General features: G+C 40.9%; 1 protein-coding gene and 1 pseudogene across 2 annotated transcripts in view; one reads left to right on the top strand and one right to left on the bottom strand.

The window, feature by feature from the left end:
• Positions 1–12,508, top strand: part of Btaf1 (B-TFIID TATA-box binding protein associated factor 1) — a 91,397-nt gene extending 78,889 nt beyond the window's left edge. Inside the window, exons 34-39 of one of the 2 annotated variants that reach the window (XR_006148836.1) lie at positions 2,009–2,161; positions 4,543–4,754; positions 5,864–6,023; positions 6,336–6,506; positions 8,926–9,323; positions 12,453–12,508. Coding sequence is in view for 1 of the 2 variants with exons in the window: in XM_042689200.1 (XP_042545134.1) it covers positions 2,009–2,161; positions 4,543–4,754; positions 5,864–6,023; positions 6,336–6,506; positions 8,926–9,069 (840 nt within the window). In the remaining variant the exon portion in view is untranslated. Of the gene's footprint in view, positions 1–2,008; positions 2,162–4,542; positions 4,755–5,863; positions 6,024–6,335; positions 6,507–8,925; positions 10,088–12,452 lie in introns of those variants that run through there. The other variant, XM_042689200.1, reaches the window with a different exon arrangement.
• On the bottom strand, positions 7,535–8,278 carry LOC122115728 (annotated as a pseudogene).
• Positions 12,509–22,414: the final 9,906 nt, after the last annotated feature.

Raw genomic sequence — 22,414 nt, 5'->3', positions numbered from 1 at the left:
CTCCCCCTGCAAAAAAAATTAAGTGGACAAAATTTGATATATTTTTGTCTGTTATATGTTTGTACATCTGTGAAGAGTTTTAGAATCAAGAATCTTGCTTTTTCATTAAAAATCACTTGGAGCACCTACCACATGGCAGGAACTTTCTAAGTCCTATGTTAGTTAATAGTGGAATAAACATTGAGGGGATGTAGCTTATGAGTAGAGTCCTTGCCTAGTATGTATGAGCCCCTAGATTTAGGTTTTTGGTTTTGTTTTCTTTTTTTCAGTGCCGAGACTCACATCTTACACTTGCTGGTCAAATGCTCTTCCACTGAGTTCAATCCCAACCCCAAGGCCCTGCATCAAAAAACAAACTAACAAAAGAACAGAGACAAACACTCTTGTAGAAATAAAAAATAGTAAAATACATATGTAAGAAACACTAAAGCTGAGCTGGGAATGTGGCTTGGTGGTAGAGTGCTTCCCTAGTATACATGTGCTCTGGGTTCAATTCCTTGGTAACCAACCACATAAAGAAAAAATGAAACTAAATTAAAAAAAGAAAAAGAAAAACTAAAGCTGAGAATAGGATCATGGAGTTAGGAGTACAGGGTAGATTATATAAGGGCACCTCACTGAGAAAGTGATATTTGAGCAAGATCTGAGGGACAGTTGATATGTGCAGATATCCTAGACAGATCCTATCTCCTAGAAGGATTAGTAAATGAAAGAGATGACATTGTCAACTCTTTTTCTTTCTCTCTTGAAATAGTTCATCATAGAAGATTTAAGTATTGAAGCATTTTTAATGTGGAGGGGAAAAGATGACTATAATGATTTATACTTCTGGGCTGGGAAGGTGGCTCAGTGGTAGAGCGCTTGCCTTGCATGCATGAGGCCCTGGGTTCGATTACTCAGCACCACATAAGCAGAAAAAAAAAAAGCTGGAAGTGGCGCTGTGGCTCAGGTGGTAGAGCACTAGCCTTGAGCTGAAGAGCTGAGGGACAGCGCCCAGGCCCAGAGTTCAGGCCCCATGACCAGACCAAAAAAAAAAAAAAAGATTTATACTTCTCCACAGTTTTTAGCATAATGTTGAATGGTGTCTGAGCTTTGTCACTAGTGTTTCCTAATTCAAATTCCTGTGCCAAGGGTGAGACCCAAATTGTAAGCTGAGAAATGAGAGGAGAGGAAGGAAAAAAAGAGGGGAGAGATGGAGAAGGGAAAGGAGAGAGGAAGAATGTAGTTAAATCAGAGAAGAGACCCTATAGGGTTTTGTTTCTCAGTCAGTATCAACTGAAGCAGTCTCCTAGCTCCACCACCCACCCTTAGACCTACTGTATTAGAATACTGTCTAATTAGACTAGGGAGAGATCGGCAGGTTTATAAGGTCCCCAAGAAACCTGTACTCCCTGTACTTTGAGAAATCCTTTTTTAGATGTATTTGTTTGCATTATCAGACCCTTTGGAAGGTTTCTAAAGTGGATATTCTTTTTCCTTCCTTCCAAACTACTCACCCACTAGCACATTGTATCTGTTGGGTAAATGTTGTACTACTGAGTTACATTACAGCCCAAAACATCCTTTTTTCTACAAGAAGCTTATTATCTACTGGGGGATACAGGCATATGTTTTCAACTTACAAATGGCCTTGTAGAAATATATACATTATTTAAAAAATTATAGATGAGACATTTGACCTGATTTTTTTTCCTTATTGACAGGGTTTGAGTCCAAGGCAAGTATTCTACCACGAGTACCATCCTATGCTATTGAATTTTTATTTTGAGATAGTTTTGCTAAGTTGCCCCAGCTGGCCTTGAACTTTCCATTCTTTTGCATCTGTCTCCAAATTAGCTAAGATTGCAAATGTGTGCCACAGTGTCCACCTGAACTGGTTCTTAAGTCAAAATTTGTGAAGGAAAAACGGGAAAAAAAGGCATTCTAGACAGAATAGCCATGAAGACACAGAAATACAAACATGTAGTGTATGAAATGACTTGGATTACACCTTTTCCTTCTTTTAAAGGCATTACAGTACCTACGTAAACTATGCAACCATCCAGCCTTAGTCTTAACACCTCAGCATCCAGAATTCAAAAGTACTACTGAAAAACTAGCAGTTCAGAATTCCTCTCTTCATGATATTCAACATGCTCCTAAACTTTCAGCTTTGAAACAAGTATGTATGTCTTTTAAGGGTAAGATATGTTTTCCTGATGTATTACATTAGGTAAATTTGCTTTACCCAAAGATTATTGAAATGTTTACCATTTACTTTTTAAAAATGTGGCTTCTTAGATTTTTTATACAGGTTTGTTTTGTTTTGTTTTGTTTTTTTAATGTGCCATATTAACTTTGTTTATGGAGACAGTCTCACTGTAGAGTTTCAGGTTGGTCTGGAACTCATGACCCACCTCAGCCTTCCAAGTGCTGGGATTACATGTCTGGACAGTTTAACAGGAACCCCCCCCCCTCCCCACACACACACACACGCACTGTGATCTTTAATCTGTGTTCTGTGTGTACCTCCTTTAAAATGTTTCATGTAAAATCGAGCATGAAGCTGTGAGTTCAAGTCCCAGAACTGGCAAGGGAGGATGGGAGACATATTTGTCCTTTTTTGATTGGCTTTCTTTCACTTAGTATAATGTTTTTAATGTTTATCAATTTGTGGCATGTATCAGTCCTTCATTCCCTTTTATGGATGAATAATAGTCCACTGTAGATATATGCCCCATTTTGTCTGTTTGTGGGTTGCTTTTGACCATTGTGAATAATGAATGCTTCAGTGAACATTGGCTTACAAATACCTATCTGAATGCCCCTATTTGCTGTTTTCTATTCCCACAAGCAGTATACCAAGGTTCCAATTTGTCCACACCCTTAGTTTTATTTTGCTGTTGCTGGTGTGACACTTTTTTTTTTTGGGGCGGGGGGGGTCCGGTCGTGGGGCCTGAACTCTGGGCCTGGGTGCTGTCCCTCAGCTCTTCAGCTCAAGGCTAACGCTCTACCACTTGAGCCACAGCTTTTTTCTTTTTGCTTATGTGGTGCTGAGGAATCAAACCCAGGGCCTCAGGCATGCAAGGCAAGTGCTCTACCACTGAGCCACCTTCCCAGCCCTTGTGACACTATTTTTATTCTGCGTTTTATTTGGTATTCTATAGTGACTATTGTTGAGTTTGTTAGCTATTTTGTGTATGTGTGTGTGTGTGTGTCGATCGTGGGGCTTGAACTCTGGGCCTGGGCGCTATCCCTCATCTCTTCAGTTCAAGGCAGCACTCTATCACTTGAGCCACAGCACCACTTCCTGTGTGTGTTTTTTAATGTCCATACAAGTCCTTTATTTTTTGAGTGAACTCTTTTGTTTAAGTTCTTTATATTCTGAATACTATTCAGCTTACTATATGCTTACTAGTGCTTATTTGATACATGATTTCCAAATATGTTCTCCTTTTTTAAAGTTTCTCCCATCCTTCCTTGCCAGTCTGGGATTTGAACTCAGGGACTCATTCTGTCACTTGGCTTTTCTGATAATAGGTGGTATGCTAATACTTGAGCCATGCCTCCAGTTCAGGCTTTTGTGCTGGTTAAGTGGTGATAAGTCTCTGTCAGATTTGTCTGTCCTGGCTGGCTTTGAACCTGGGTTCTCAGATATGTCTCCTGAGTAACTAGGATTATAAGCGTGAGCATCCAACACCTAGCTTGCTAATGTTTACTTTCTTGATAATGTTCTTGATTTAAAAGGTTAGAGTAAATAAACAAATTCTGAGAACCAAAATATTAACACTAATACTGTTTAGTTCTAATTAGTCTTAAAAAGACTAAACTTTAGTAATTGATTTAACTGGCAATATTCTGTACTAAATTTCAAGGAGAATAACTAGTGTTTGGAGATTTTAGATTTGACATAGGTTAATATAAGTTATTGTAATATCTATATAACAATATGTGTGTATATATATATCCACATATATATGCATCTCTGTATTACTAACATAAAACAATGGATTACCGTATAAAATTGAAGAATAACTAACTTGGATTGGCTCAGATATAGAATAATTTTTTTCACTTGACCAAACTTTACTGTAGGCGTATATATAAAATGTATATAATTTTCTTTAGGAAAAGATATCAGATATGTGTATTTAAACAATCAACTAATGCAGGGCACTAGTGTTTCACATTTGTAATCCTAGCTATGCAGGAGGCTGAGATCTGAGGATCATGAATCAAAGTTAGCCTGGGGAAGAAAATCCTTGAGACTCTATCTCCAATTAACCACTAAAAAGATAAAGTGGAGCTCAAATGGTAGAGCACTAGCCTTGACTAAAAAAGCCCAGGGACAGAGCCAGTTCCTGAGTCCAAGCCCCAGGACTGACACTCAATAGATCTATTCAAATAAAAATTGGATTTTATTTGCATTTGAATTACACATTTATTAGTTTTCTTTTCAGGTTACAAGTAAGTTTAACTTTTTCTTGACCTAGAAATGTTTGTCACAGTGAGATTGGTTATCTTTTTATTGAATACCTGTGTAATGACCTTTTATTCCCCAAGTTGCTATTGGACTGTGGTTTGGGAAATGGCAGCACTTCAGAGAGTGGCACAGAGTCTGTTGTGGCCCAGCACAGAATACTGATCTTCTGTCAGCTTAAAAGCATGCTTGATATAGTAGAACATGATCTGCTCAAACCTCACTTGCCCTCTGTCACTTATTTGAGATTAGATGGCAGCATACCTCCTGGTCAGAGGCATTCAATTGTTTCCCGGTAAGTAGTTTCCAGTCTGTTACAAGCTTAGTAAATTCATTAGCATTTACATTATTAAAGTTTGCCTCACCAGTCTGCAAATGTAAACTCTCTTATTGTACTTCAACCCAAATAAAACTTCTTGTAAAGTAGAACTAGCAGTTAAATAAATGGTTTAGAAAATAAGTATGATTATATTAGGACTCTGAAAAGCATGAAAGAAATCTAAGGTAACTACTTTCCCCCATTGTTATTATGGGGCTAAGGTGGAAGGAAACAAGTAGCTTGGCCTAGAATTTCCAGCCTATTTATCTTCTAATAATGAGTTAGAAACAGCCCATATAGGAAGTAGAACTGGATGCGGTTCTGTAACCTCTGCTTCAGGAGTTGCTGTACTAAAACTGCAGATTTCTAGGTTTACTCCCAGCTTGCTGACTTCAAGAGTAGCATTTCTGATAAAAATAAAGACTGTTATGTACAATTGAAGTAAGCAATTCACAAAGGGGCTTTGAAGGCATACAGGTCCAAGTTGGCCTCCTGATTCTTCTTATTTTAGTAGTGTTCCCAGTCTTTCTCTAAAATAGGAATATATGCAAGTAACAATGCATATAAAGTATAAAGCCCACCATTTGGATCATAGTAAGACTGTATTAAATGGTAGCTTAGTGGCTGCTGTTTTTGATGTTAATAGTACTAATAGTTTTTTCTAAAATATCCTAAAAGTGAATAGATGTATTTTGTCAGTATCTTTCAGGATTAGTAAATTTAGCAACCCTGAATACTCTGCCTTCACTGAATGGTGTAACCTGTTTTCACTCTTCATAGTTGGATTTTGTCTTAATTATAGTGTTTCCTTATATTATTTTGCAACTTAGACTTCATCTGATGTAAAGTATAACTGGCCTGGTTTTATTTCTGTTTATGAAATTCTGATAATTGCTAAAATGTATTGTTTAAAGGTATTTTATAAATAAAGATACTTTAATCTCAAATGATCACAGAAGTATCTATTCAATAGCTTTTTAAAACAATGTTTTAATTTTGGCTCTCTCATTTTTATTTAGCAGTTTTTTGTTAGTCCCCAGTGAGAAAATGCACTAATTTCATTTTCTTAACATCTGTGCTTTCAGGTTTAACAATGATCCATCCATAGATGTTCTGTTACTTACAACTCATGTTGGTGGCCTGGGGCTTAACTTGACAGGCGCTGATACTGTGGTATTTGTGGAGCATGACTGGAATCCTATGCGTGATCTACAAGCCATGGACCGGGCCCATCGAATTGGCCAGGTAAAAGTCAACTCACAAGTTTCAATTTGTGTATTGAGGAAATAATCCCACCAAGTTCTTGCTCTGATATAAATAAATAAATGTTGGGACCTTATACAGGTCACCTAATTCATGCATTAAATAAGGTGCTTAAGCAAACTTGTACCACTGTTATTCCCTAATATTCTGAAGTTCCTGCAAGCATTTCAGCTTCTAGGTCAGACAAAATAAAAACCCAAACCCAATTAGAGTCATAGAGGTACTGGTATGGAAATAGAAATTTCCTGACTTTAATTTCACGTTATAGTTACTTAACTCTTTTTTCTCATTCAGAAACGTGTGGTTAATGTTTATCGATTAATAACCAGAGGAACGTTGGAAGAAAAAATAATGGGTTTGCAAAAATTCAAGATGAACATAGCAAACACTGTTATTAGCCAAGAGAATTCAAGTTTGCAGAGTATGGGAACAGATCAACTTCTTGATCTGTTTACTCTTGATAAGGTAATGAATATATACAATTGTTTTATTTTTAATAAGTCCCTGGGCTCCCCAAAAGAGAGGAAAATTACACAAGTTTTATGTTCATTATGTAACACTTTGGAAGAATTTTTCTCACCCAGATTAAAAAGAAAAACTCTTTAGCATATTCTGAGCTGTTGGAAATATTGGGGCTTTAATTGATATTTCTGATATCTTGCTTCAAGATTTCATTCCTTAGTTCGTTCTTATTCAAAAGGTCATCTTAGCACTGGAGTCAGCAAAACTTAATGGCTGGGGGTTTCTGGCTCATTAACTCTAACCTTAGGCAAATTATCTTCTTTTGGCATCTATACCTATTTTACTACATGGCTATTGAGGGTAAAAGATACATGTAAGCACTTAGAAAAATGCTCGCATAATAAGTAAATAGTAATAAGTAAGTAGTAACCACATCAATCTCCTTCTAGAAATGGTTTTCAAAACCCCAAATTAATTTCCAAATCTTTTTTCAGAGATGGCTATTGTCCCAATTTGGAGAAACTGAATAACCATGGGTCCAGATAGACACTTGTCTTTATTCCTAATGATGAGAAATTATTCCCTCTGACTTTCAGTGAAACAGTTATACACAATCTTTATTTTCTCTTTCTAGTACTGAAATATTAGGGTGATACATGCACGTTATTAAAAATTAAGGTCACTTAAAAATAATATTGTATTAGAAACTTGACATCTAGGGGCTGGGAAGGTGGCTCAGTGGTAGAGCACTTGCCTTGCATGCCTGAGGCCCTGGGTTCGATTCCTCAGCACCACGTAAGCAAAAAGACTGTGGCTCAAGTGGTAGAGCACTAGCCTTGAGCTGAAGAGCTGAGGGACAGCGCCCAGGCCCAGAGTTCAGGCCCCACGACCGGACCCCAAAAAAAAAAAAAAAAAAAAAGAGACTTGACATCTATCATAAGTCTCTTCTTTTTGGAAGTCATACTGGGCATGTTAGATGCTCTAGTTCCACTGTTGTTAACATTTAGGAAGCAGAAAATTCCAGCTACTTCGAACTGGAGGTTTAGTTACTGCATTACTGACTCCTTGTGGGTTCAGTAAGGTCCACTCCCCTTCCTCTAGCAGAATTTGCTCCTGGATTCTGGGGTTCATTCTTCAGTAGCTTTTTGGCTGTTGTCTGAAACTTTCATTTACATTCATTGATATTTTAGCTGGTGTCTCCGTGAATAATAAACTGTTGTTGTCCTCTGCATTGGATTGTGCTTCCCGGAAATTTACAGCTCTTTTCTTTGCTAGATCAGCCTTGTTTCCCAATGAGGCTATTACAGTGTTAGGACTTGATTGCCTCTGAAGTTCTTTAGTCCACTTTTTTTTGCTCTTGTAAAGGACTCATTTGTGATATCATACACAACTATGGCTGCTTGTGCTCTGCAGTACATTGGTGCCAGGCTATGATAGCTCTTTTGACCAACCACTATATCCCTTATTTCAAATCTTACTTTTGGGTCATCAAGACTCACAGATTGAGTTAGAAAAGCAGTCCCAGTGGTACTTTTGAAATTCATGAAATTAGCCTTTCACAAAACATGGCACTAGACTTGATTTTTCAGCAATAGATTCTTCTAGAAGTACTAGTTCAACCTGGTGAATTTTATTTTCAGTTTTTAGCCCATTGGGTCTTGTTGCTCCTTGATTAGACATATCCACATTTGAAAGAAGTCCCTAATTTCACAGTGCTAAGTGAACTTCCAGGATGCAGGGCATCAATTTTGTTTTCTTTTTGGAGGTAAAGAAACCTTAGCTTCCTGGAAGTAAAGCCCAGATGTGGCCTGGAGTACGGATGAGGTCTGGGTGGTGACAGTGGCAGTGGTAGTGGTGGAGGTGGTGGCAGCATCTCCTGGCACCTCTCACTAAACTGTTTGTGTAGTATTTAATTCACCTGACTAGTAATATATATCCATATATATCCACTGTATATGGGGGGGACTAAAGACAAAAGCAAATACAACAAAAGTACCATAGTACTTTGTAATGCTGTTGGAATTTTTTCCAAATAAAAATTAGTAAGGCGCCAGGTGCCGGTGGCTCACGCCTGTAATCCTAGCTACTCAGGAGGCTGAGATCTGAGGATGGAGGTTCAAAGCCAGCCTGGGCAGGAAAGTCCGTGAGACTCTTATCTCCAATAAACCACTAGGAAACCGGAAGTGGCACTGTGGCTCAAGCGGTAGAGGGCTCACCTTGCTGAAGAGCTGAGGGACACCACCCAAGCCCAGAGCTCAAGCCCCACGACCAACCAAAAAAAAAAAAAAATTAGTAAGGAAAAGTACGTTAGTTGCAGGGACATAGAATAAGTACATATGAATAGGTACAGTATTAGAAGCAAGTCTAGTATTTTAAAGGAAAATATTCTGAAGTTAATTATCTTTTGCCAATTTTTCTTAAGGATGGCAAAGCAGAAAAAGCTGACACTTCAACTTCTGGAAAAGCAAGTATGAAATCAATTCTTGAAAATCTGAGTGATCTTTGGGATCAAGAACAATATGATTCAGAATATAGCCTGGAAAATTTTATGCATTCTCTCAAGTAACTGTCAAATATTGTGAACGTAATTGCTGCTAGTTCAGTTACATTTCTGCTGATATTCAGCAAATTTCTAAGTTTATGGTGAACTTTTAGCTCAATGTGTAAATAGATCTGAAGAGTATTCAGCACAATGCTGGCTCTCGTTTCACTGGGGGACAAGTTATTCTCAAATATTTGCACTGTATTAAATTTAAATGCTAATGTGAAAGGGTTAAATTGTATGTGCTGAATAGCTGCAGAGCAGAGGAACCAAGCCAGGTTTCCACGTGCTACTACCAGGAGGTGTTCGTACGGGCCGGGCCTCTTCGCTGTGGAGTCACTTTGTCCAGGATGATGTCCATGGGTATTCGGGGTTCATGTACATTTTTTCTTTAAAATATAATTTTATAATTGATTAAAAAATAGAGCTTTTTCTGTAAAAGCCTTAATGAGCCATAATTTTAAGAATAATGACTATGATAGTCAATTTTGGAACATGAAAATGTTGATGAGTTAAACTAGGCCCTTGTTGAAAACCTTTATATATTTAATGCAGGTGCATAGTGTTTTTCAAATCTTTAACATCATTTTAAATTCAGGTACTGGTATATTTAAGACTACCGTAACATCCTACTAAGAGGGTGGTTTGTTTTTTTTTAATTTATCTAATGGCTAGAATATAGCCAGATTCAAAGAACATGTGTACTCAATAAGTTTCAATCATATATATAAATATATATAATATATTTTGTAACTATGAATGATCCAATTTTTCAGAAGTAGATTTTACACTGTTTAGAATTCCAAAACCTATGGTGAAGACTGTTTATTGTAGTAATGCATGACTGAAACGAAGAGGGAGATATAACTCCCCTCTTACATATATACACACAAGCATACATGAGTATACACATCTGTATGCACAGATGTGTCTGTCCCAGACTCACAGAGGTGCCTGGTTGGGCACGAAAATCATGTAATTATACCAGGCAGCAATAATTGAGCATAAAGCCAATTAACTAGTATTACAAAAATGAGCTCAATAGTGAGGGTGGATAGATGTATATAGATATGCATGTGTGCATATGTATATATAATTTTATAAATTTCCTACATAAATTAATACATGCCTATGTGCATACACATAAATGGAATATATTTGTATATATGTACAGAAAATAAACATCCCCAAGGTTTGTGTCAGACCATACGCTTAGGTATCAATTTAAAAACCATCAGACCTCAGCTGTACAATAACAAGTGTTTTGTTTAAAATTATAAAAGTTATACTGTTCTGCAGCACTTAGACATGGACATGTGTCACATTTCAGTAGCCTTGACAACCATATTGTAACATTCAACCTAGCATTCCACAAGAGAATAAATATAAGATTGAAATTGTACAATATATGCAATTGTGTGTTATTTGTAGGAAATAATCAGAAAAAATGATTGATTATATATAGTTCAGTCACACAGGTTTTTAAAAGCTGAACACTTTTTAAAAAAAACTTTGCTATTTCCATAGATCAACTTTTAAGGTAGTTCATAGCAATTGGTATTTTCTAAAAAGGTGTATGAAGAAGAGATAGTAAAGGACACAAGAATTTACACCCTAAAAATTAAAGGGTTATTTTGTGCCTCCACACCCCAATTTGAATAGTAGAACTAGGTACAAAATATTTAAACATAATATTAAAAGGTTTAATCTCAAAGTATGTGTATAGAGTAGTAAAACATTTAGAGGTTGTCACAGTTTTTTATTTTTAAAATAGCCTTTGTTGTGAAATGCTAAACCATACATTCCAGTTTTTCCAAGCAAAGGAAAAATGCATAAACAGAAATTCTTAAGTGTCCCAGTCACTGTCCTTTCTAATGGAGACACAGGATAACTGACCATGAGTGACATTCAGGACCCGCTGTCAGCTTTATGTATGTGATGACACTGGTTTTTTTTTAGCGTGCAAGTTTGGGAAATAAAACAAGCATGATAGAACATTAAAACTTTTAAACTAAATAATGGGTTCATGAATATCCATTGTGTTGTTTCCCTTTTTTGTGTGTTATAGAAAATTTAAAACAGTTAAACTTATAGATGCAGCGATTATCCATTTTACCACTGGTATTTCCTATGAGAAAATTTTAAGAATTTGGTGGTCTGGATATTATTGTTCTTTTTCATATATGATTTATACACATACTTATTACACATATACTTATTTATTCCACAAAGATTTCTTTAAAATATCCTAATTTTTCAATACCTTATTAAAATGGTAACATGAAAGAAACTCTGACTTTTCCTTGGTACTAAACTGATAGACCCTTATTCCTCTGGATGTTTATGTAAGCTTATTCAAAAGTAAATATTCCAGTGAAACTATGTGAGAATGTCACCATTTACAGGCAAAAAGTAGAACTATACACACATAATAGAAATGACAGAAAAGTAACAAGTGTGCTGGGAGTCAGGGGCTCACACTTGTAATTCTAGCTACTCAGGAAGCTGAGATCTGAAGATCACAGTTTGAAGCCAGCCCTGGCAAGAAATTCTGTGAGACTCTTATCTCCAAATAAGCTCAGAAAAAGCCATAAGTGGCACTGTGGCTCAAGTGGTAGAGTGCCAACCTTGAGCACAGTAAGGCTTAGGGACAGCACCCCTGCCCAGAGTTTAAGCCCAAGGACCAGCAAAACAGAACAACAACAAAAAAAGTAGCAAACATTTTATTATACATCTGTTCCAGATAGTTAATCCCAATACAGTCTTCTGCAGTGAACTGTCGATCTCTAAGAATATATGCTTGCTTCACTGGGATTATGTGAAATTGACTGCAGAAAGGTGATACCAAATGCCAGAAAACGCAATGTGAGTCAATAAGATAAAATTTTGAGTTACTCAAAGAAATTGCCTGGTCTTGATACTAAGCTTTCTTTTTTTTTTTTTTTTTTTTGGGGCGGGGGGGGGGTCCGGTTGTGGGACCTGAACTCTGGGCCTGGGTGCTGTCCCTTAGCTCTTCAGCTCAAGGCTAGCACTCTACCACTTGAGCCACAGTGCCACTTCCGGCTTTTTTCTTTTTGCTTATGTGGTGCTGGGGAATCGAACCCAGGGCCTCATGCATGCAAGGCAAGCGCTCTACCACTGAGCCACCTTCCCAGCCCGATACTAAGCTTTCTAAGTAAACAACTAATTTGATAAAAATTTGCCTCATAGAAATGGTTTCTGAGTCTGAGAAATTTACTCAAACCAGTCAAGTTCTGTTGCATAAAGGATTTGAGTCCTAAGACCCTTGTAGAAAGACATTTATTCTTCCCATAAAATCCACAGTGTAACCATGTGGTAATAGAATCATCCGAATCAGAAAAACAATGTCTATTTCTGAATAGCTACGAGCAGAGGATCCAAGCCAGGTTTCCATGTGCTACTACCAGGAGGTGTTCGTACGGGCCGGGCCTCTTCGCTGTGGAGTCGCTTTGTACAGGCAAATTTAATGGTTGGATTATACTAAATGTATTCTACAGGAAACACAACTTCTGACATCCTAAAAGCAATAAATGTAAACTTGACCTGTAAGACTACTGGGAGCCGGCGGGGGTGGGGGGGAGGAGATTCTTGGATAAGAGTAATTTATAGGAGAGTTAACAGATGCAAATATAATAATCAGAAAGGCCACAAAAATATGATTAAAAGTTAAAAAACAATGCAGTCTATCAATAAATGAGACATAGTTTGTGTGTGTGTGTGTATATATATATATATATAGTTTATTAGATGCAATTGAAGAGAGCTTACACCTGTAATCCTAGCTACCTAGAAGGCTGAGATCTGAGGATCTAGGTTGGAAGCTAGCCCAGGCAGACAAATCTAATAGATTCATCTTCAGTTAACCAACAAAAAGCTTGAACTGGGGTCATGGCTCAAGTGTTAGGGTACCAGCTGTGAATGACAAAGATGGAGGGTGCCCAAGACTTGTGGCTCATGCCTGTAATCCATCCATATTGAGCAAAAAAGATCAGTGAAAGCTGGGCACTAGTGGCTCATGTTGTAATCCTCGCTACTCAGGAGGCTGAGATCTGAGGATCACGGTCCAAAGCTAGCCTGGCAGAAAAGTCCATGAGATTCTTCTCTCCAGTAAACTGTGGAAGTAGCACTGTGGGTCAAGTGGTAGAGTGCTGGCCTTGAGCACAAAGAGGCTCAGAGACAGTGCCCAGTTCCTTGGTTCAAGCCCTGTAACTGACCCCCCCCCCCCAAAAAAAAAAAAATATATATATATATATATACTCTCATAGTGATATGTCTCACTGGGTCTAGCAGAGCTTAAGATGAAAGGAGAGCAGTTAATATTATTTTTGATGATTTATCAAATGTAACCCATTGAAATACATGGTATTAGGCTAGGAAGGTGGCTCAGTGGTAGAGTGCTTGCCTGGCATGCATGAGGCTCTGGGTTCCATTCCTCAGCATCACATAAGCAGAAAAAGCCGGAAGTGGTGCTATGGCTCAAGAGGTAGAGCACTATCCTTGAGCTGAAGAGCTGAGGGACAGCACCCAGGCCCAGAGTTAAAGCCCCAAAACCGACCCCCCCCCCAAAAAAAAAAATACATGGTATCTACACATGAAGATAACATAAAACAATCAATGGGGTAGGGAGAGGGAAGGATAGATAGAGAGTTGTAGACTTCCAATTTTGAGCTTATGCTGAACTGTTTATTTTATGAAATTACCTACAGTTGGGTTCATAGAGACAAACTAGTAGAAAGTAAGAAAGATCAGGCCAGAGTCATGGCTGAAAATGAGAAAATCTAATACCTCATGAGAGGTCCAGAAAGATCTGTCTGGCAGTTTAGGCCAGCAGCAAGTTCTGTCTGTAGCTACAAACAATTTCAGATCTCTGCACCTTTCTTTTTTTTTTTTTTTTTTGTCGGCCGTGGGGCTTGAACTCTGGGCCTGGGCGCTGTCCCTCAGCTCTTCAGCTCAAGGCGAGCGCTCTACCACTTGAGCTACAGCGCCACTTCCAGTTTTCTGGTGGTTTATTGGAGATAGGAGTCTCACGGTCTCTCCTGCCCGGGCTGGCTTTGAGCCGCGATCCTCAGATCTCAGCCTCCTAAGTAGCTAGGATTACAGGCGTGAGCCACCAGCGCGCCCGGCCCTCTGCACCTTTCTTGATCTCTATAGTAGTAAAATAGCTAGCCCTATCTTGTCTCTTCTAGCTTTAAGTGGCTTCTAATTGGTCTTCCTACTTGGCAGATTCTCCAGTGGCTTCCTATCAAATTCAGACCATATCTAAATTCTGCCATATGTTTACAAGTGGTCTCTGCTCATCTCATTCACTTTCTCTTTTCATAGCCCATTCTGTTTTGTCAAGTCATTCAGTCTTTGTTGCACCTCAACATAAAACTGCAAGTGTTTCTCTAGCCTTGAGCACAGAGAGGCTCAAGAACAGAGCCCAGGCCCCAAATTCAAGCCCCAGGACTGGCAAAAAACAACTACAATCCAAACCCTTGGTTTGGGTTCTTATACAACTGGGTAAATTGTGTCAGGGGAAAAACATAGAAGACTGTAAAGGGACCAGTTTGGTGGTGGCAGGGGGTGGGGATGGGGGTGGGGTAAAGAAGAAAATCAATTCTCTTGTTCACGTTAAATTTCAGATACCCATTGGATATCAGAAGTAGAGATAATGAGGTAGAATAGGAATCTGGAGATAAAGGAAAGATGAAGACTAGAGACATATTTGGAAGATATGATCTAAATTCAAGCCCTGGTACCACCATAAGAAAAAAATAGGGGGTATAAGATTAACTAGGAGGATATAGCATACACGTGCACGTATGCATGCTTGCGCCCGTACTGGTGCTTGAACTCAGGCCTGGGCATTGTCTGAGGCTAGTATTGTGCTACTTTAAACCACAGTGTCATTTCCAGCTTTTGAGTAGTTAATTGTAGATAATAACTTCACAGACTTTACTGCCTGGGCTGGCTTTTGAACTGTGATCCTCAGATCTCAGCCTCCTGAGTAGCTAGAGTTACAAGTGTGAGCCATTGATGTCTGGCATGTTAATTTAATTTTATTTATTTTTGTCTGTCATGGGGCTTAAACTCAAAGCTTGGGTGCTGTACCCAGCTTTTGTGCTCAAGGCTAGTGCTCTGCCACTTTGAGCCACAACACTACTTCTGGTTTTCTGGTGGTTAATTGGAGTTCAGAATCTCAAAGACTTTCCTGCCCTGGCTGGCTTCAAACCACGATTCTCAGATCTCAGCCACCAGTGTCCAGTGCAAGTGTTAATTGATATATACAATATACAGTTCAAAATACATAAAACAAACATGGATGGAACAATAAAAAGAAATTGGTAAGTCAGAGACAGGCATGGTAATACAGTCTTCAAATCTCAGCATGGATTGAGAATTTGAGGCCAACCTGGACTACATAGTGAAATGCTATTTAAAAAAAAGGAAAAAGGGCTGGCTGGTTTCTCATACCTGGAAGTGGAGCTATGGCTCAAGTACTAGAGCTCTGGCCTTAAGCAACAAAAGCTCAAGACAACAGCACCCAGGCCCTGAATTCAAGCCCCAGGACTGGCACACAAATCAGAAGCTAATATTAGTTGATCAGTAGCAGGAAAGGTAAAGAGAAACAGGTTCTTTTGCTGGGTGGACACTAGCATGAGAATGCAGGGTGAATAGATCCCTGACATGTGTGAAAAAGTGTTGGTTCAAATCAGGAAGTGGGTAGGAGAGTAGGGGGAGAGGAGGAGGCTTGCGGTGCATTGTCTGGCAGTCTTTTTTTTTTTTGGTCCTGTCGTGGGGCCTGAACTCTGAGCCTGGGCGCTGTCCCTCAGCTCTTTAGCTCAAGGCTAGCACTGTACCACTTGAGCCACAGCACCACTTCCGGCTTTTTTCTTTTTGCTTATGTGGTGCTAAGGAATCGAACCCAGGGCCTCAGGCATGCAAGGCAAGCACTCTACCACTGAGCCAACTTCCCAGCCCCTGCGTGGCAGTCTTTGGCAAATATGTGATGATTTAAAAACTGGATCTTAACACTCAGGTGTTGAGATCTGAGAATTGGATTCAAAGCCAGCCTAGACAGGAGAGTATATGAGATTGATCTTCAGCTAACCACCTAAAGGCAGAAGTGGAGTTGTGGCTCAAATGGTAGAGTACTAGTTTTGAGCACAAGCACGGAGACAGCACTCAGGCCCTAAGTTGAAGCCCAGGCAGGAACAGCACATACAAAAAAAAAAAAAAAAAAGTGGAAAATGAGCTAAGACAGGTTCACACCTGCAATACCTGCCCCTCAGAAGGGAAAGGGGAGGGATGGGAGGAGGGTCAGTACTGTGTTTTCAAATGGCTGCACATGTAGAAGGAATTCCTGTCGGAGGGTGGGAAGTTCTGCACTTCCCTCCCCTGTACTTGTTCATCTGTATCCTTTGCAATACCCTGGCTGAACTGTAGACTTTGCAAAGAGTAAATTGTGTGGCATATGAATTATATTTCAGTAAAGCTGTTTAAACAAAGACGAGAGGAGAAAAAAATGGGGAATCTGGAGGAAACTGAAGCCACTAACATCCATACTAGAGCAAACCACCCTAACATTTTCCTGCTAACAGCTCTTTACCTCAGTTCCTCTTTCCTAATACCCATGTCTGACTTTAAGAATTAGAACACATGCCAAGGCAAGACAAGACAAAACACATAAATACCAGAGTTAGATAACCAATTTAAAAGGCTGAGCATATGGCTGGCTCATCAGCACAGCCTTTACCTATTATGCCCAAGGCCCTGGTAGTTACACACACACACACACACACACACACACACACACACACACACACACACACGTGCGCGCCACTGGGAAAGCAACGTGATTAGTATACCAGGGCTCTAACTGGGAAAGCAGACAACATGTAAGGATGCATGGGTAAGATAAGTAGAGAACGCATGTTACAGAAATGAAACTTCTTCGGTGGTCTCATCGGTAGACTGGACACAGGGTCAGGAAAGAGCCACTGAACTAGAAAATGTGCCAACAGAAACTACAAAGTAAAACTAAAATGAAACCACCGCAGAACTGGAACAATTACAAAAGTTCAATGTGTGTTATATCAATAGAAGTGGAAGGAAAAGTAGCTTAAGATTGCTTAAACTGCCAGCCACAGGTACAAGTAGCTCATGCCTGTAATTCTGGCTACTCAGGAGGCTGAGATCTGATGATCATGGTTCCTGCCAGCCCAGGCAGGAAAGGTCCGAGAGACTATCTCCAGAAAACCAGAAGTGGCGCTGTAGTTCAAATGGTGCAGTGCTAGCCTTGAGCTGAAGAGTTCAGGGTCAGCACTCAGGCCCAGAGTCCAAGCCCCATGACCTACCCAAAAAAAAAAAAAATGGCTTAAACTTTCCAGGTAGCAGCAGACACTAACCCACATCCAGAAACACTGAGAGCACCAAGCAGAGTAAACATGAAATCCACATCTAGCTGACTGACTTAGGAAAACGAAAAATGAAATTTGGGATGTAGAGGGGGGGAAGCAGAAGTAAAAACACCTTTAAAATAAGTATAAAAATATTCTTGGGCTGGGAAGGTGGCTCAGTGGTAGAGCGCTTGCCTTGCATGCATGAGGCCCTGGGTTTGATTCCTCAGCACCACATAAGCAAAAAGAAAAAAAAGCTGGAAGTGGCGGTGTGGCTCAAGTGGTAGAGGGCTAGCCTTGAGCTGAACAGCTGAGGGACAACGCCCAGGCCCAGAGTTCAGGCCCCACAACCGGACCGCCCCCCCAAAAAAAATCAGGCATCAGTGGCTCACGCCTAGCTACTCAGGAGGCTGAGATCTGAGATCATGGTTCAAAGGCAGCCCTGGCAGGAACATCCATGAGACTCCTATCTCCAATTAACCATCAGGAAACCGGAAGTGGGGCTGTGGCTCAAGTGTTAGAGCATTTGCCTTGAGCTGAAGAGCTGAGAGACAGCGCCCAGGCCAAGTTCAAGCCCCATGACCAACAAAAACAAAAAAGATCCAATTTTCTTCATGAATCAAAAGAACAAAAAGCAAGTGGAATGAAATATCTATGAAGTAGAGAAATAAACATCTACCAAACTAGAATTCTGTGCCCAGAAAAATCCTTGAGAAAAGAGCTGGACTAACTAAATAGCCATGTGCAAAGAAACAAGCAAACATGCACACTGTATTCCTTTCTAAAACCTTGTCACACGTGTAACAAAACTAACACTTCTGGAAGATAAGAAAATCTAACAAGGGCTGGGAAGATGGCTCAGTGGTAGAGCGCTTGCTTTGCATGCATGAGACCCTGGGTTCGATTCCTCAGCACCACATAAGCAAACTGAAAAAAGCTGGAAGTGGCGCTGTGGCTCAAGTGGTAGAGCGCTAGCCTTGAGCTGAAGAACTGAGGGGCAGCGCCCAGGCCCAGAGTTCAGGCCCCACAACTGGACCCCCCCCCAAAAAAAAAGAAAATCTAACAAATGATCTATAGTTTAGTGATGACATTTTTATTTTTGCCAGTATGGGGTTTAAACTCTGTCTCATACTCACTTTTTTTGTTTTTCTGTCAACTTGAGCTACATCTCCAGTTCAGCTTTTCAGTCATTAAGACTTTAGGAGAACGTCAGCATGGGTACTGGGAGAATAACTGCCTTTTCTGAAGCTCCCTGCTCAACCAGCAACTGTGGAGAAGTGTGTGTGTGTGTGTGTGTGTGTGTGTGTGTGTGTGTGTGTGTACACATGTGTGGCTGTGTGCACACATGCACTCATGCCAGTACGGGGGCTTGAAGTCAGGGTCTCTCATGCCTGCTTAGCTTTTTCAGTCACAACTGGCACTCTACCACTTGAGCCATCTCTCCAGTATGACATTTTCCTGGTTAATTAGAGAGGGTGATGGCTTTCTTGCTTGTACTGGCTTTGAACCACAATCCTCAGATCTCAGTCTCTTGATTAGCTAGGATTACAGGTATAACCCACCAGTGCCTGTCTCTGATGTTGTTGTTCTTTTTTTTTAATTTTTTATTATGAAAATACTGTACAGAGGGGTTACAATTACATGGGCAAGATAATGAGTACATTTCTTATCAAGCATTGTTGCCTCCTCCTTTGTTTCCCCTCTCTATTCCTTCCCATATCCCACCCCCCCACCACCAATATTCCTCCCCCTTACCCCCCACCCCGGTCTGATTTTTTTTTTTAACTTTTTTTTCTCCACTGCTTCCTATTCTTTAAAAAAGAAAAAGTCTAGGTGCTATGGTAGGCTTCAGGGAGCCTGACATTAGCAAGGTATGGATTGGGAGCAGGGGGAGTATGGTGTGAGTCACTGGGCAAGGGGCCAGGCTGGGTGGTCAGTTGGCAGCAATGACCCCAGCAAGGAGCTGTGGCTATTCACAATTGTGAACATGGGCTGGGAAAGAATTCCATGTGATGCAGATGTCCACTTGCACGCCTCACAGAGCCCCTGCTTTTTGCTTTGTCTGGGGTGCACCACTGAAGCTTACAGAAAAGTGCCCAGGTCAGGACAGGCAGGATTGCAACGGTGGGAAAGACTGCTGAGGGGGCAGCGAAACGAGAGATAAACAGTGAAAGAGGCAATTCAGAGAGAAAACCACAACCAGGAAATGCAAACAAAGAAAAAAAGCAGGAGGCTTCTGCCTTGCTCTCCCTTCAGATGTTAGAGGTTAAAAGAACAAGCTGATCCTAGCTACTCAGGAGTCTGAGATCTGAGGATCGTGGTTCAAGAAGACAGCCCAGGCAAGAAAGTCCATTAGACTCATAATCTACAATTTACTCAAAAAAGCTGGAAGTGGTGCTGTGGCTCAAGTGCTAGTCTTGAGCAAAAAGAAGATCAGGGACAGCGCCTAGGCCCAGGGTTTAAGTTCAAGCTCCAGGACCAACAATAATACTAAGAAGAAGAGGAGGAGGAGGAGGAGGAGGGAGGGAGGAGGGAGGAGGAAGAAGAAAATAAGGAGGAGAAGGAGGAGGAAGAAGAAGAAGAAAATAAGGAGAAGGAGGAGGAGGAAGAAGAAGAGGAGGAGGAGGAAGAGGAAGCAGCTGCCACCGCCAATGTCCCTGGCTCGTGCCTGTAATCTTAGCTAGTCCAAAAGCTGGGATCCAAAGATAAAGGTTTGAAGCCACCCTGGGCAGAAAAGTCTGAGGTTCCATCCCTCATCCTCATTAATCAGCAGAAGCTGGGCGCAGGGGGTGGGGGGCGGGAGGAATGGCTCAGGTGGTGGAGTGTCAGCTGAGAGCAACAGGCCACACAAATGCAAGTTAACCAAAAACGGAGATACATACACAAAGGCAAGGCTGCCTCCTTGTAGAAAGTTAAAGGACATGTCTGGCAAGTGGAAATCCTGAAACACCAACTGTACTTTGGGTAAGCATAGACTACATCCCCATGTTTTTCAATGAGACCCAGTTTAGCTACATTTGCATAATAGGCATAAAACATCCAGAACTCATTGTCTGCACTGGCCAGGTATCTTAGATAGGAACTAAACATGAAATCCCTGCTGGACAAGAATCGCCATTGGGAGTCTCCATTTCCTGCATGGTAAGCACAGGAGATGTTTCTACCTGCCACTTCTCTCTGATCTTCTTTTACTGAAATCCTGGCTCAACTTCTACCTCATGAGATCCCTTGAAATGCTTTTCATTGTGGGTCTCAAGTTCCTGTGATTGATTGGCATGTGAACTGAGGTGAGGGACCCCTATCCCTTCCCTTCACCACTAATGTATCCATCACCCAAGTCAATGTCACCAATACCCTAGAAGCCGCCTTCATACTCCCAGTTACGTGAAATGAATGAAATCAAATATTATGTGTCTTTTTGTGGTTGCCATTGATTGATTGATTGATTGATGCTAGGAATGGATCCTGGGGCCTTAGGCATGCTAGGCTTGTGCTTTACAGCTACAACCCTAGCCATCTAGGATATTTTGATCAACACTAATTTGTGGGCTCTGACTAATGTTGCATATGCTTGTAGGTCATCATCTTTACTGTTGATAGAAGTATTCCATTTGCAAATGCAGTATAATTTATCCATTCTAACAATTCAGAGTATTTGGATAGCTTCATTTGGGGCTTATATAAACATGTTGCTGTGATCATTATAATGTGGTTTTCTTTTTAACTTACGTCGTTTATTTTAATTTTTGCTTTTTTTTTTTTGGTCGGTCCTGGGGCTTGAACACTGGGCCTGGGCGCTGTCCCTCAGCTCTTCAGCTCAAGGCGAGAGCTCTACCACTTGAGCTACAGCGCCACTTCCGGTTTTCTGGTGGTTTATTGGAGATAGGAGTCTCACGGTCTCTCCTGCCCTGGCTGGCTTTGAACCGCGATCCTCAGATCTCAGCCTCCTGAGTAGCTAGGATTACAGGCGTGAGCCACCAGCGCCCGGCTTAATTTTTGTTTATGAGACAGGGTTTGGCTAGGCAGCCAGGCTGGCCTGGCATTCTCGCTCCTCCTGCCACACAGTGCTGAGACTACAGGCATGTGCCACCACATGCCTGGCTCATTTGACCTATTTCTGTTGGGAACTATATGTGAAAAAGCTGGGCCAAAGGTCATACATTCAGCTTTCTCAGACGTTTTCCAAAGTGGCTACATACTTCGCCCCTGTACCAGTACTTACCAAGATCTTTCCTAAGTCATGCATTTTCAGGCCCTTGTTTTAGTCATCCTAGTCGATATGCATAGGTACTGTGATTTGCTTTTATTGACGGATGCCAGTGGTGAGCTACAGGGCCTGTCTTTTGCAAAGACACCAGGCCCGCCAGACTTGCCAAGGGAGTTTTACAGAGTGGTTTGGCTGGATATAGCATCACATACCGGTAATCCTAGGTAACCAAAAAGCAAAAGCAGGAGGATCACAAGTTTGAAGGCCAGCCCCAACAAAGAAGAGGAAATAGTGCTGTCTCAAAAATGAAAACAGAAGGACTTGGGTGTAGCTCAGTGGTAGGGCATTTGCCTAGCATGCGTAGATTGAAGCTCCAGAATTTGGGGGGGTGGGGGGAGGGGGACGGTAAGCATTTGGTGAATTCAGGGAGCAACAGCCCCTCAAACTTAGCAGGTGAGCCAAAAGTGTGACAGGAAAAAATAGCAAAAAGAGAACTAAACATTGAGGCAACGTACAGAGCCATAGCCAAGGCTGCTTATTCTGGATATGAACATCAGCCGAGACCCCAACTCGTGGGCAGAGGAAGGCCATGTGCTCCCTGCCCCGCGAGTCTGGATCCGCCTGAGCCCGCAGAGGCACGAGGCTTTTTCCCAGCTTCCTTTCTCTGAGGACTGAGACTGAGGTCATCACGCATCTGGCCCTGGGGGAATTTTTGCCGGCCAGGAAGAAGATGGAGGCCGTGGTGGGCTGAGCCCCTGGG

The sequence above is a fragment of the Dipodomys spectabilis genome, unplaced genomic scaffold (genome assembly GCF_019054845.1).
Source record: "Dipodomys spectabilis isolate Male_0828 unplaced genomic scaffold, ASM1905484v1 ptg000125l, whole genome shotgun sequence".
In the NCBI taxonomy this organism is placed as follows: Eukaryota; Metazoa; Chordata; class Mammalia; order Rodentia; family Heteromyidae; genus Dipodomys; species Dipodomys spectabilis.
This window is presented reverse-complemented; position numbering and strand designations above follow the sequence as displayed.